General features: G+C 43.3%; 1 protein-coding gene across 7 annotated transcripts in view; it reads right to left on the bottom strand.

Annotated features, from left to right (window-relative positions):
* Rdl (Resistant to dieldrin) overlaps window positions 1-12609 on the bottom strand; it is a 77344-nt gene that overhangs the window by 10987 nt on the left and 53748 nt on the right. For 2 of the 7 annotated variants that reach the window (XM_070663002.1, XM_070663007.1), the window contains exons 6-9: window positions 5250-5387; window positions 3669-3953; window positions 2861-3009; window positions 195-354 (exon numbers count right to left, since the gene is read on the bottom strand). In XM_070663002.1, the coding sequence (XP_070519103.1) occupies window positions 195-354; window positions 2861-3009; window positions 3669-3953; window positions 5250-5387 (732 nt within the window). Of the gene's footprint in view, window positions 1-194; window positions 373-2860; window positions 3954-5249; window positions 5388-6642; window positions 6781-12609 lie in introns of those variants that run through there. The other 5 variants (XM_070663009.1, XM_070663004.1, XM_070663006.1 and 2 more) reach the window with 5 other exon arrangements.

The following is a 12609-nucleotide window of genomic DNA, read 5'->3' as shown; positions in this document are numbered from 1 at the left end:
GTTTCAGGCCCTTTACCCAGCGATGACACCACGCCGGTGGCTTTCCGAGCTCGCTGACGGTTGAACCGCGCAGCTGCGTTTATTAACCACCGTTCAGAAGCTCGTTGAAATAGACAGCCTGCCAAGCTAAGAACCGAATATTGTTTGATAGCTTGCCAGGCGGGGGGTTAAAAAAGTGTTATAAAAGTGCGTACATGGTCTACTCATACCGTAGAGCTTGGTGATGTCCTTGTTAGGATGAATAATATGTTGCGGCGCGCCCCCCGATTCTTCATCGGCGCGACCGTTAATGGTGTTCTCGAGAGTCCCACCTTTGCTGTGTGCCTTTGGGTCGTGCACCTTGAACCGCACCTCCTGGACAACATGGGACCACTTACAAGAGACACGGCAGTTTGCCGTGGGGCGTCCCTCACCCGAGGTTTACCCCGAATTTTGTCGGATTGGCATGCGACACCGAGGTACTGGGCAGTGTATATTTTTATCGTTCAGCGCGGTGACGTCCGACTTTACGTAGCCATCGGAGCGTTCGGTATTCGAGAGACTCACCTGGTTTTCGTTTTTTTTTTTTTCTTTCTTTCTTTTTTTTCCCATATTTTTTTTATTTTTTTAAATATTTTTTTTTATTACGTCGCTGTCGCGACTCGCGTCTGCTCGTTTGTTCCATAAATGTTTCAGCGTGAAATAGGAAAAGTCTCTCGTAAAAGTACCGCGGTTCGTAGAAACACGCGGTGCGGTTGCTCGTGCTCAAGCAAAAAAACCGGGGTCAGTGAAAATTCAATCGAAAGCTGGTGTATGTGATGTTAATGGCACTGTCGGGATGAGATGCCGGAGAAATTAATATCATTCGTTATTGATACAAAAACCATTAGTCGTTATAAAAGACTGATATTTGATGTAAAATGGTATTGCGCGTTCGAATTTAATTTCTGGCTTTTAAAATTAATATTAATATAAAGAGATTACACGGTTACAGTTGTCTATCGAAAAATCACAAGATTGCAAAATATTTCTCATAACCCTTGTCACTTTTAACGTTAACCCGAGTGGAAAATTAATTCCCCCCGTTATCTAAAAATTAGTTAGCCAATTCGTGGCTCTTCTCGTGGCTGTCTAGCAAAACTGTCCAGAACTGAGCCAGAAATGTAACGCTCAAAACATACTTGATACTAAATAATTATGTCTAACTAATAACGAGCCAAAAAAATCTAGATATCTAAACGTTTTTCGTCGCGTACTAATCTACTGTTGTGTGTTGATCTTACGCAACGCTCGACAACGCTCGACGGCCGAATTCATCGGGCCAGCCGGTTCATGCCGCCCGCCGTCGTAGTGTGAGTACGCGCGTGTGTTTACATCTGGCCGGCACCTTGCGCTCGAAATTCGCAAGGTGGAGGACGCGCGGGCGGCGGGCGGCAAGAACCGGCTTGCCCGACGAATTCGGCAGTCGAACTTTGCGTATGGTCAAGACAAAACAGTAAACAAGCACGCGGCGAAAAAAGTTTAGACGTCTATATTTAGATACACAGTACACGCCGGACAAAAACTATACGACCGATGCTAGACTTTGTTTCTTTTTCTTTAAATGACAACTGTATCACGGCTAGTACCAAGCTGGTCGCTAGTTAAGAAATATATTTAATTTCCGCGATCTAATTACAAGCTGCAAAATCAGATTTGCTAGATAAATTTCCACCCGGGTAATTAAATCGCATTATTAATATGCATCCGAATTATCGGAACGAAATAATCGAGCACAGTTTTATTAATATTCTTTTCGCATTCCGGGAAAAACAATAATAAAAATTTTCGAAGGTAACCGAATATAATTATCAAATACGTAATAAAAAGAATTAACTAACGTCGTTAAGCTGGATAACATGAATAATTAACTTTGTAATAATAATTAATTAAAACGTCTCATCCTCTTATCCGACGTTTTATGACTGTCCTTCGTCGTCCGTCCCGTTTATCTCTGTCGCTCGTTTACTCACTTCTTTCCGTTCTTCCACATTGTCCTCTTTCTTTTTCCGGTCTTTTAATATTTTCTGTTTTCCTAAGGAGGGGAAGGGGAGTCTACAATACCCAAGATTAAAAGAAAATTTATAGTGCGTCTTGTCCGTGTTGGTATGGAACACGTTGTCCGGCGCGTTGCACGGCCGAATGGGAAATTCATTTCGCAGAACCTTTTAGCTTTTGACCTTTCGTATGTTGAGCCTGCCGGTTTTAGTTCGCTTCTTTTTTACTTTTTTCCTTTTTTTTTTTATCTGTCAGAGGGGGAGGGACGGAAAGTGCATATTTACATTGCGCGATGATACGTGCTGAACCGGATCGAGGATAATACTCGGCTTCGTCCTGTTGAGCCTGTCCTTGTGACGAAAGATAAGAGCTTGATTAGCTTTAATATTCGTTTATATCGTTGTTTGTTAAAGATTTATTTATTGCCACCTGTTAAGGATTTTTTAACGGTTATTATTATATTTGTGTTAATTCTTTTTTTCTTTCCTTTTTTTAATTTCGCAATTTAAAGTTTGTTTCGAGATTTACTTTGTCGCCGACGTAGGCAAGCCAGATGATATTTGTATGTGTATGTTTATGTAATATCACATGGCTCTCGGGAGCCGTAAAATTATGAAACAAGTGCTACAGTTATGCATAAAATCTGTAATTGTGCCACGATCAGGACATCTGGGATATCTTGACAGAGCCGATCGTCTACTTGCTGAAAGAAAGCGTGTAAAAAATCGTCCAGGGGATCGCTAGTATTATCGGGTCTCCTGGCCATGTACGCGGTGAGAAAACGACATTCTGCATGGAAGAAAGAAATTTGGGAACGACGACAATCTTGGCCGTCGCTACTCACAGTTTGCTTAGGCGCATGATCGCCGTGATCGCCGGGCGCGCGCGGCGGTCCTGGATTTTCGCTCGCGGCCTTCATGCTCTCGGCGATCTTTTGGAAGCGGTTCTTCCGCATCTGAATCCTCTTGGCCATGTAGCCCACCGTGGCGTACTCTGCGAATAATAAGAATCCACGGGAAATGAAAAACACGTAACTATTCAATGCCATGACACGTCTGCCACTGTAAGATCTGGGCGGGAAGCCCGGTTCACGGGGGCCCACTTCCATCCGTCGAGAATCTCACTCATGCTTGCGCTCCCGGTACTTGTGTAGAGCTCACGTGCAGATGGAAGAAAGCCATTTCCCTGGAAACCCCCTCCGGTCGAGCGGATCACCGCGACGGCGAAGTACCTTGATGTCATGTAATGAGATACTCGCAATCGCGGTTGTGGAAACGCAACAATGCACAGCGCCGGACTGCGTGTAGCTAGCATACTTTCGCGAATTCGCGGGGGGCTGTCTTAGCCGCTTGATTTTTTTCTTATTTCGCGACCGCGATTTTTCGCAGCAGCGGCATTTCCGTACGTCGTCCGTGGATTAATATCGATGCGGTGAACACTTGCGTCAGCGATAAACGAGTAACTGATTTCGAGGAAAATGGGTCCCTTGCATTTGTCACGTGAACCCTGCACAAGTATCCGTCTACGATACTCTACGAGCTCGCTACTGGAACGGCACGGCTCCGAGCTATACGGAGTATATGAGAGGACGCAGGATGGAAAGCTTAATGGCAGCGACGTAAAGGCACGGAAGAGTACACGATCGCACTCACCGAGCAACGAGGCAAAGACCATGACGAAGCAGGTGCCCAGATAGACGTCGATGGACTTGACGTAGGAGATCTTTGGTAGCGCCGCGTTCGTTGAGGACATTAGGGTCGTCATAGTGAGCACAGTGGTTACTCCGAGGGCCACCCGAGCGGGGGTCGCGTTTCGGTTTAGCCAAAAGCTCACCCACGATATTATGACAATCAGCCCTGAGGGTATGTAGATCTGGATCAGGTAGTAGCCCATCGACCGTACGAACTGGATCTCGCAGGCCAGCCGCGAGTAATTTCCTACGATTAAAAGATCGAAGGTCAGGACAGGGAGACGGAGAGGCGCTATTTAATGTCTCTTTATCTCCCGTGCTCACTGTCCTTCCTCCTCACTGTTCGTTTTATCTCTCTCTCTTTCTCGCCTTCTCGTTCCTTGCATCTCTCTCTTTCTCTCTTTCTCCACCATCGTTCTCTTTCTCCGTCTCTCCCGTTTCTTCGTCCGTTTCGTTGCGCTCTCCTCCGTTCGATTCTCCCTTCGTTCTTCTTGCTTCATATCCCGTTCCGCCGCTGGCCTTTGTCGGGAAAAGCGATTTCATTGTTCGCGAGTAGCTCTCTCTATTCCTCGCGCCGGTCGGAAATGCGGCGCGCCAGAGCTGGCTGGGGATGTTAAGTGAAATTCGCATCGTTGATGCGCGACTCTTCGTGCCCGTATTGTGTTCGTTTGTCAGTGTGGATACGCACGCATGCACGTTACAATGAAATAGTACCGCCGGCGTTTATTGTGCGCCGATCGAAAGATTCGAGGATGCATAAGAAGAAAAATGAGAAATCGATTAGAATGGAAAATCGAGTTATCCCTGGATGGCATCCCATGGCTCACTTCTGTTTTGACGAGAAAATTGACAGCTCATTCCTTGCACGCCATTATCGCGAAAAGACATATTGACACGAAGGACATTATTTTTTTCCTTTTTTTTTTTTTCTCATTTTTTTTTACGAAGATTGTCGCATGATATTTAATCAAAGAATAGTACGAACCTATCGAGAGATAATGAACTTTGTGAGAAAAATCGCTAACGCTATAAACATCCTTGGCTGAAATGTATGTCGCATTATTGAACGTCATGTAAAATTTACATGAGAAATCGGTGCGGAGGACGACGTTGAAGCACCATGGCGCCAACGTGCGAAGACAATTCTGCTCGTTCGAGAATTCCATTCGACCAAAGTGGAAGGAACGTAACGATGATTTCTCGATGAAATTCACCGGCGCCGAAAGTGAGGAACGACTTGGCCCGACGGATCCCGTTCGATGCCAGCCAGCTCAATTATTTAAATAAAAGTACGTGAAGGTACGCGACGCGTGAGATCGCGAGAAAGAGAGAGATCGATCGATCGATCGACGGCTTTAAGTAAGTAAGGTACACAGGATTACGACGGTATTTTTTTTTTCTTTTTTTTTCTTGCGAGCGACAATTGCGCCTGCGGACATCGGATAGCGCTCACGTGTCTCTCCACCTTACCCATGCCGTTAAAAGCGAGGGTTGAACAATTATTTGTTGGTGGTGGGGGGGTGGGGTTGTGTTTATACGTTACCGGTGGTAAGACTAATCTCCATGGCACGTTGTCGATGGCCGAGGACCTTGAACTGAGGCAGGGAGACCTCGTTGCTGACCCCGACGCTGTTTGGGCCCTCGTTCCACTTGTACCGGATGTCCCTCATCGTGTATCCGACTGAAAAAATAGAGAGACCCCCCGCGGTTGGTACGTACCTTCGCGGAAGCCCTCAAACGCATTTCAGCTCCGAGGGGGCCTCCACTTACCTCGCACCCCCATCAAACCTTACGAGTCCGCTCTCTTTCACTTTTTCCCCTTTCTCTCCGTTCACAATTTTCCGTTCCGTTCTTTCTTTCTATCTATCTGTCTCTTTCGGTTTATCTTACTCTCTGTCCTTCTCTATGAGGGATACCCTTGCGAAGAGAGCTACCGAGAGCCCAAATCGAACTGACTTTAAGGGAGCATGTGGGCGGAATTATCTGGCGTGTAATGAGAGATCGTAATGGGCGATCTTCTCGATTGCTGAGTATGATCGAGAAGCGGAAGGCGCGCTTTACCGTATTTACGAGTCCGTTGTGTCGATTATTTGTTTTAATGTTGTAGTTGGTGGATGTTAGGTCAAAGATGGACGTAATACTATTTTTTTTTTTAATTTATTAGCAACTTGTATATCCCCGAAATACGCATGTTTGTTTCAGAGACGCGTATTATCCGCGTTTTATACAATATATAAAATAAATCTAAATTTAAAGCTTCAAAAATAATTCATATAAAATTAAATACGTTGATAATTATATACAATTACGGGCGGTGGGATTAAAAATAGTATAACGTCCATTACAGTGAAGAGGAAATCAAATCTGGGAAACGATGAACACGCGTGACTTAATTATCGTCTGCGTTTTCCGTGTAAATAAGAACCAATGAGTCGATCAGTCGATCGGTCGGAATGAATGGCTGCAGGACTACACTGTCCCACTGTAGCAGGCTTGGTCTTACATTATTAAATGTGTTCGCGAAAAGACAACACAGTGATCGGTGCATATTGATGCGGGTAAAAACAGGATTCATATTACAATATATATGTATATATGCTCACACACATACAACTTGTCTAGCTTTCGATACATATATTATGTACATGTATAAATGTATAAAAAAAAAAAAAAAATATATATATTTATATATGTACATATATATATTGTATATATATTGAAAACGAGGCACGTCACGATCGCCTGTGTATGTGTGATTAATCGCATATTTTTTTTAGAACGAAAAGAAATTTTTCTACTCCGCCCAGAGGCGTTATTTTATAATTCATTACGGCGGTACGGTATTTAGACATTAAATATATACATACATATATCATCCACGCGAACTTTTGGAACCAAGTTCAGAAGGAATGAACGAATAAGAGGGGAATATCTACCTGTAGATAGGTGTATGGTTGTCTGTCGTTGCCTGTGACCGAGCACGCGAAACTGCGGTAGTTCCACCTCGTTCGAGATGCCGACCGACTGTAGGCCGGAGTTCCATTTGTACCGAATATCGCGCATTGTGTATCCAACTGCCGGGAGAACAAGAACACAAATATCTTCGCTCTAACATACAATAATTAGACACTGAGGTAGTGTTCGGTTTGGAACGGATGGGCGGGGGTTCCTCGGGGGAGTACAGTAATTAGAAGCAAAGTTGTCGCGCGAGCAACCTAAAGCGGTTCCCGTTGTTGCGTCACGATCCAATTCTGTCGCATAAATTTCTCTCTGCGCGGAATCGATTTAGGATGCCCTCCGTGCCGTTGTATCATAAACGTCGTCGTGATAGGCATTGTAGTCCTTAATTAACGTAGTCGTTAATTTTTAAATTATTTCAAAATTACAAAAGAAAAAGAAAAATGAAAGAAAACAATTTTTTTTTTTTTTTACAAAAGCAATATCATAGTCACAAAAAGAAGAGCCGTCGTAAATTATGAATGTCTTTTTATATCAAAATTTAAATTTATTGTAGATAAGACGAGGAGATTATTTTATATAAATTTTTTTTTAATATCTTATTTAAAAAAAAAATTATACAAAGAATAATGTATTTTTATATTAATTTATGTTTGGTCTAATCATGAAATAATGCCTTCTGAAGCGTCTATGATATTTTTTTAATCGAGATTGCGGCGTTTACGTTTAAGGCCACGTGGAGAATTGATAACAAAATAAAGGCTCTCGACGAGGTAAATGCGATAAGCCAGCTCGGCGAGTCAGCTGTTGTGCATTCCCTAACCAATCAGCATCCCGCGAGCACGGATTTTGTTGATTATCGATCATAATTCGCGCTTATTTATTCTCTCTAATGCCTCCACGCGGCCTCTATCGTACATACCGCACCGAGAAACATTCCTCCGTAACTGAATCTTAGGTGATTACGATCGTTACACCGCATTCCAGGCACCAAAGTGGCATTCCGTCGCGGTGGCGGCTACATTGCGCGAGCATCGGCCAAACATGGATTAAGCGGTAAGCCTCCGAATATGCCAGATTAATTGCTTTTGTTTTTGGAATTCGATTTTGAATGCCGCCGCGTTTTATCATGTACGGCACCGCGCCGCGATTCTGCACGACGGGCACAGCTGCGGACATGCGGCATAGCACAAAATCACGATACCGATAATGACGTTACGATCCGCAACAGACGTGTCCAACATTAGCGATCCGAAGCTCCGGAAACGTCAGGTTTTGTTCGTCGCGTTCGACATAAAAAAGAAAAGAAAAAAAAAAAAGAAATACTTGTTACATTAATGAGAGAATAATAATGCAGACGTTTTCTTAAACGTATTTTATATTTGATATTTTTCATCTTTTAATTGGATTTTTTATTATCGCAAGCACTCATTATACTTGCAAACAAAACTAAAAAGAAATCCCGGAATAAGAAAATCGCGTTCGCGGGCAATAATAACCACGTTCCGAGAAAAAAAAAAAGAAAAAGAAAAAAGAAAAGAAAGAAAGAGACAAAAATAAAAGAAACAAAAATTTAAAAAAGTATTACGCGCATTTATTTCATTCGTTCGGTTGCTATTTTTGCCGATGGTTGTCGCATTATTAAGTGCAGCGTAGATAAAAATTGATACTTTAATAAAGTTTTAATGAAGAGGGCCTGGACTGAGGGCAACATTAAAGCATTACGAGGTATAAAAAAGGTCGTAGGAGAACAGAAAAATGGGGTGGGGTCGTGGCTGTTGAATACTGCAGGGAGGAGGATTGCGGCAACATTAGCAAAATACCCGGGACTATGGTAGTGGCAGCAAGTTTAGGTTTAAGGCGAAAAGTGGAAAGTGTATAAGTAGATATGGAGAAGCAGAAAGAAAGAAAGAAAAAAATAAAAGAAAAAAAAAACAAAAAGAAAAAAAACGAGTTTTCTGCTCGGCATGCTGCAGTGACACATACAGGCTCGAGGGATTAGGTAGATTTACATATATGTGCTACATGCTTTACGCCGCGCATTTCACCTGCTGTGCTGCATGCTCCATGCTACATGCTCCATTCTCCGTGTTCCGTGTTTTGCGAGAAACGCGAATTTCCATACCCGGCTTTATGGCTCCCTTCCATTAAAATTCAAACGCTATCGCCGAGCGATATTATCAAGGTCTTTTTGAATCAGAATTCAAAATTAATCAGGCTTGTTTAGTGTGTATGTACAATAAGAATAAAATGCAAATTGTTTTTATTTTTCTTTTTTTTTTGTGGTGGTTCGCTTACTTTTACGTAATCTAGAGCGGTGGAGATTTTCAAAGAGTGCGATTTGTCTGCCAAGCAATTAATATACCGATGCAAAGTTTGAAGACTCTTTTAATACCACGTTTACGTAAAGTCGAATCCTTTCGAAGGTTTCGAAAGGGACAAAATAAATTATCGTTGTAAAACGAAAAGCAAAAAGTCTCGCACGGGCGGTAATCTTCAAACGTATCGATGGTTGATTCAGCTACACATTTTTTAATCCTATTCTGCAGGTAGACTTAAAATTAAAATTAAATAACCATGCTGAGGCATGCCGAAAAACCGATGCTATGTTAAATAACATCTATTGTTCTACTATACGTACAAAAGTTGCTCGAGTAGGGTCGGCGGGATAGGAACGTATTACCGGAACAAGTCGCAGATCGGGTTACAAGCGTAATTCAAAGGCATATCGATAACGTGACCGCGGCGTGAGTACGCCGCGGGTAATGTTGCAGTCGATTCTTTCTTACATGCGCTGGGCTAGATGCACAATGCGTTTTAATTCGGTCGGACCATTGTCGACACGTCGTTTCTGGATTTAGCCTCCTTCGGGGCTGGCCGTCGTCGGCCCTTACTACGTCCCCGGACACGAGGCTCAGTGCTATATGTCGGAGGCCCTTCAGGTTCGTGGGGATAAAAAAAAAAAAAAGGATTGGTACGTGACGGTTAAGTGATGGCGGTGGTAGTCAGTGGTAGTGGCGAAGTGGCAAAGTAGTGATAGTGTTTGAACGGCGCGCTTTCGTCGCGTTTCTGATCTCGGGGGAGAAACGATTTTACGGCGACTAAGCGCCGAGAGCTCTCGTTAGTATATATATTTACAATCGTGCTGTGTGTGCTTCGGTGGTAGATTCTAGTTTCAGCGTGATCTCTCTCCCTGAATATAGGTCCCTTTCGTAGGAAATCGCCATAGACGGAACAGACTCCATTCTCTATAGAAGTGTTCGTCGCGCATACGCGGATTACATACGTTTGCTCCATGTTTTTATCGTCGAATTTAATTATATATATATGTATAAAAAAAATTGGCTTCCACTGAGTTTATGGACGCAACGATAAATGCTATTTTTAATGGTTATTGTTGATCGGACGTATGTAATCCACGAGAAATTTTTATTTAGCGGCGACAGAGTGTAGAAAGAGGATGTCGTGTTTATTTAGCTTATTTTTTTCTTTTTTTTTTTACTGTTTTTTTCTTTTTTTTTTTTTTTCTCGTAGCAGATCTACATGCTCACGGTCATCATTCGTATTTATTTTGTCGAATGACCGCGAGCGACTTTCGAGAAATCACGCGTTCAGCTAAGACCGACGTGACGACTCACGGTCAGCGGTAACTTGGTAAAGTGGAGACCCTTCGGAGGATGCTCATAAATACGCTCGCATACGGTCTTTGCGTAGGATGTGACAAAGCGTGTCCTGTAAACGTATTGGTAGTATTGGATTTTGAATGCGTATCGCTTCTTTTTATAGTCGAAGCTACCTTACGAGGAATGCAGAATTGGAATCCTTGTTTTCTGACATAAAGGTCGCAGTCGTTTCGTGTCGACGAGCACGGATACGCGATCTGAGATTACTGCAAATTGCACATCTGTTTCCATCCTTTATTACGACACTGTACGATTATATATAGCGCGTGTATGCCCCGCGGAATAGATTCGGTTAAGCGCGAGATAAGATGGGAGTAATTTTATTTTATTCGTACATTGATAAACCGTGAGAAATTGGCGAATTGCAAAAATTACCGTCGGCTACTCCTGTTCAACATCGTGGAAATACAAAATCGATACGGCGCGAGAGGTAATAATATCCCGTTTAATGGGTAAGTTAAGAGCGAAACGGTGTTCGTGACCTGACACTTTTCCATCCGAAACTAATCAAGAAACTCTCCAAAGTTCTATAAATCCGGTGCCTCCTGCCTTTTCTTTTTATAAATCAACTGCGATATGCTTCGGGGTGAACTTACGCTTAGAAACGTCCGTCAAATCGAATCTACGATTATAAATAGAAACGTTCCGAGGGGTTCGGGTCAATCACAGAATCAAATCACGTGAGAGCTGTGCCGGCAATATTATTAGATTACAATCGTGACGGTTCCTAAGCGAGGAACGTACTAAAATTACTGAACATACATGTACGTGTGTGCGAAGTATCTTTAAATGCCGCCAGATAAGAATGTCACAGCGAAGATAACCGAACGATTTCTAAAAACGATACGACGCAAATCAAAATTTATTTTTTTGATGATAGCATTTATCGATCGACTCCAGCCGCGATCAAAAAAAGCGACAAAGATTCATCCCCGGAACTCGAATAAAAGTTAACGCGGTGGCCTGCAAATCTTTCGAATTCTCTCGTAAGTTTAGCGACTCGAGCATTCTCTGGTAATTCGCGACGGGGAATGTATCGCGATAACTTATAACGATCGCAATAACTCGTATTCGAACGGCGCACGACCAATTAAGGACGAAAGGGCGCACGGCAAAGTCCGAGCCTTCTACTCGACGAAACTAATCGACCAACTTGGCCGGGACTCCCCGCGGTATCTCGTATGCCGGACTTCCGGTGACCCTTCGACCCTATTCCACGACCGGCTGAGTTTTAATATAGATCTTTCAGCGGGGGCGGGCTGAAGTCAAACTTTTTCCATCATCCTGAATAAATCGACGGTTTGAACGTTTCTATGCGCCCGGAACCAAGACGTCAAACGAGAGGCACGGAATTATTAACGCTAACTACCTCCGACGTCTCGCTTCGCTTTCGCGAATCTTATATTCGGTATCCCCTCCCCCTCCCACCTCGCGAATGTATCGCCGCGAGTATAATTGCCCCCGACGTTAAAATTGTATTTACACACATTTCGAATTATTTATTAAACAAGCCTCATTACAATGCAGATTAGAAACTAGACCGTGTAACGCCGTTGTTCAGCCAATTTCCGCGATTGCGTGCGTTACCGCGCGACCGAATTATTAATACCAGCGCCAATAATTATTTCGCGACGGTAAACGCGAAGTGAGTAAATGGTGAAACAGTTCTAAAAGGGCGCTTGAAATTCTCTTTTGTATTTGCACATTAACACACCGGTGCAATTTGCAGCAGTGACGGCAATCAACACGAGCTCGTGACAGTGAAACGTAGCGTTATCACACACATCACGTACACACGCGCCCACACACGGATCCATTCGCGCTCGTGTTCACGTACACGTACGTGATACATTTTCTCGCTATGTGTCTCCGCGCGTAGGGATATCCCATGGCGCGCTATAGCTCCTGGCCAGCCTACGATTTCTATGCTTACAGTCTAATGGAGCGACTCGATTAACCGAGACGTGTCTCGTAAACGATTCAGCTGCGTATGCAGCACGCGTATCGATACACAGGCCGTTGTTACGGCGCATCGAAGATCCTTTTTTAAGGTGCTCACTGACCGCACACTGTGCTCGGTTGCAGAATCGGGCCTTTATTATTAAATCACAATCGCGAGGAATAAAGAGGAAGACGAGATAACATCATTTCCCTCTTATTTCCCCTTCGTAAAATTACTAGAAGACAAAAGAAAAAAAAAGAATATATATATCGCTATATTTGAAGTGTCACATGTTGAATTTCTCTCTTTTTTTTTTTGTT

Source organism: Cardiocondyla obscurior, linkage group LG10 (assembly GCF_019399895.1).
Source record: "Cardiocondyla obscurior isolate alpha-2009 linkage group LG10, Cobs3.1, whole genome shotgun sequence".
In the NCBI taxonomy this organism is placed as follows: domain Eukaryota; kingdom Metazoa; phylum Arthropoda; class Insecta; order Hymenoptera; family Formicidae; genus Cardiocondyla; species Cardiocondyla obscurior.
This window is presented reverse-complemented; position numbering and strand designations above follow the sequence as displayed.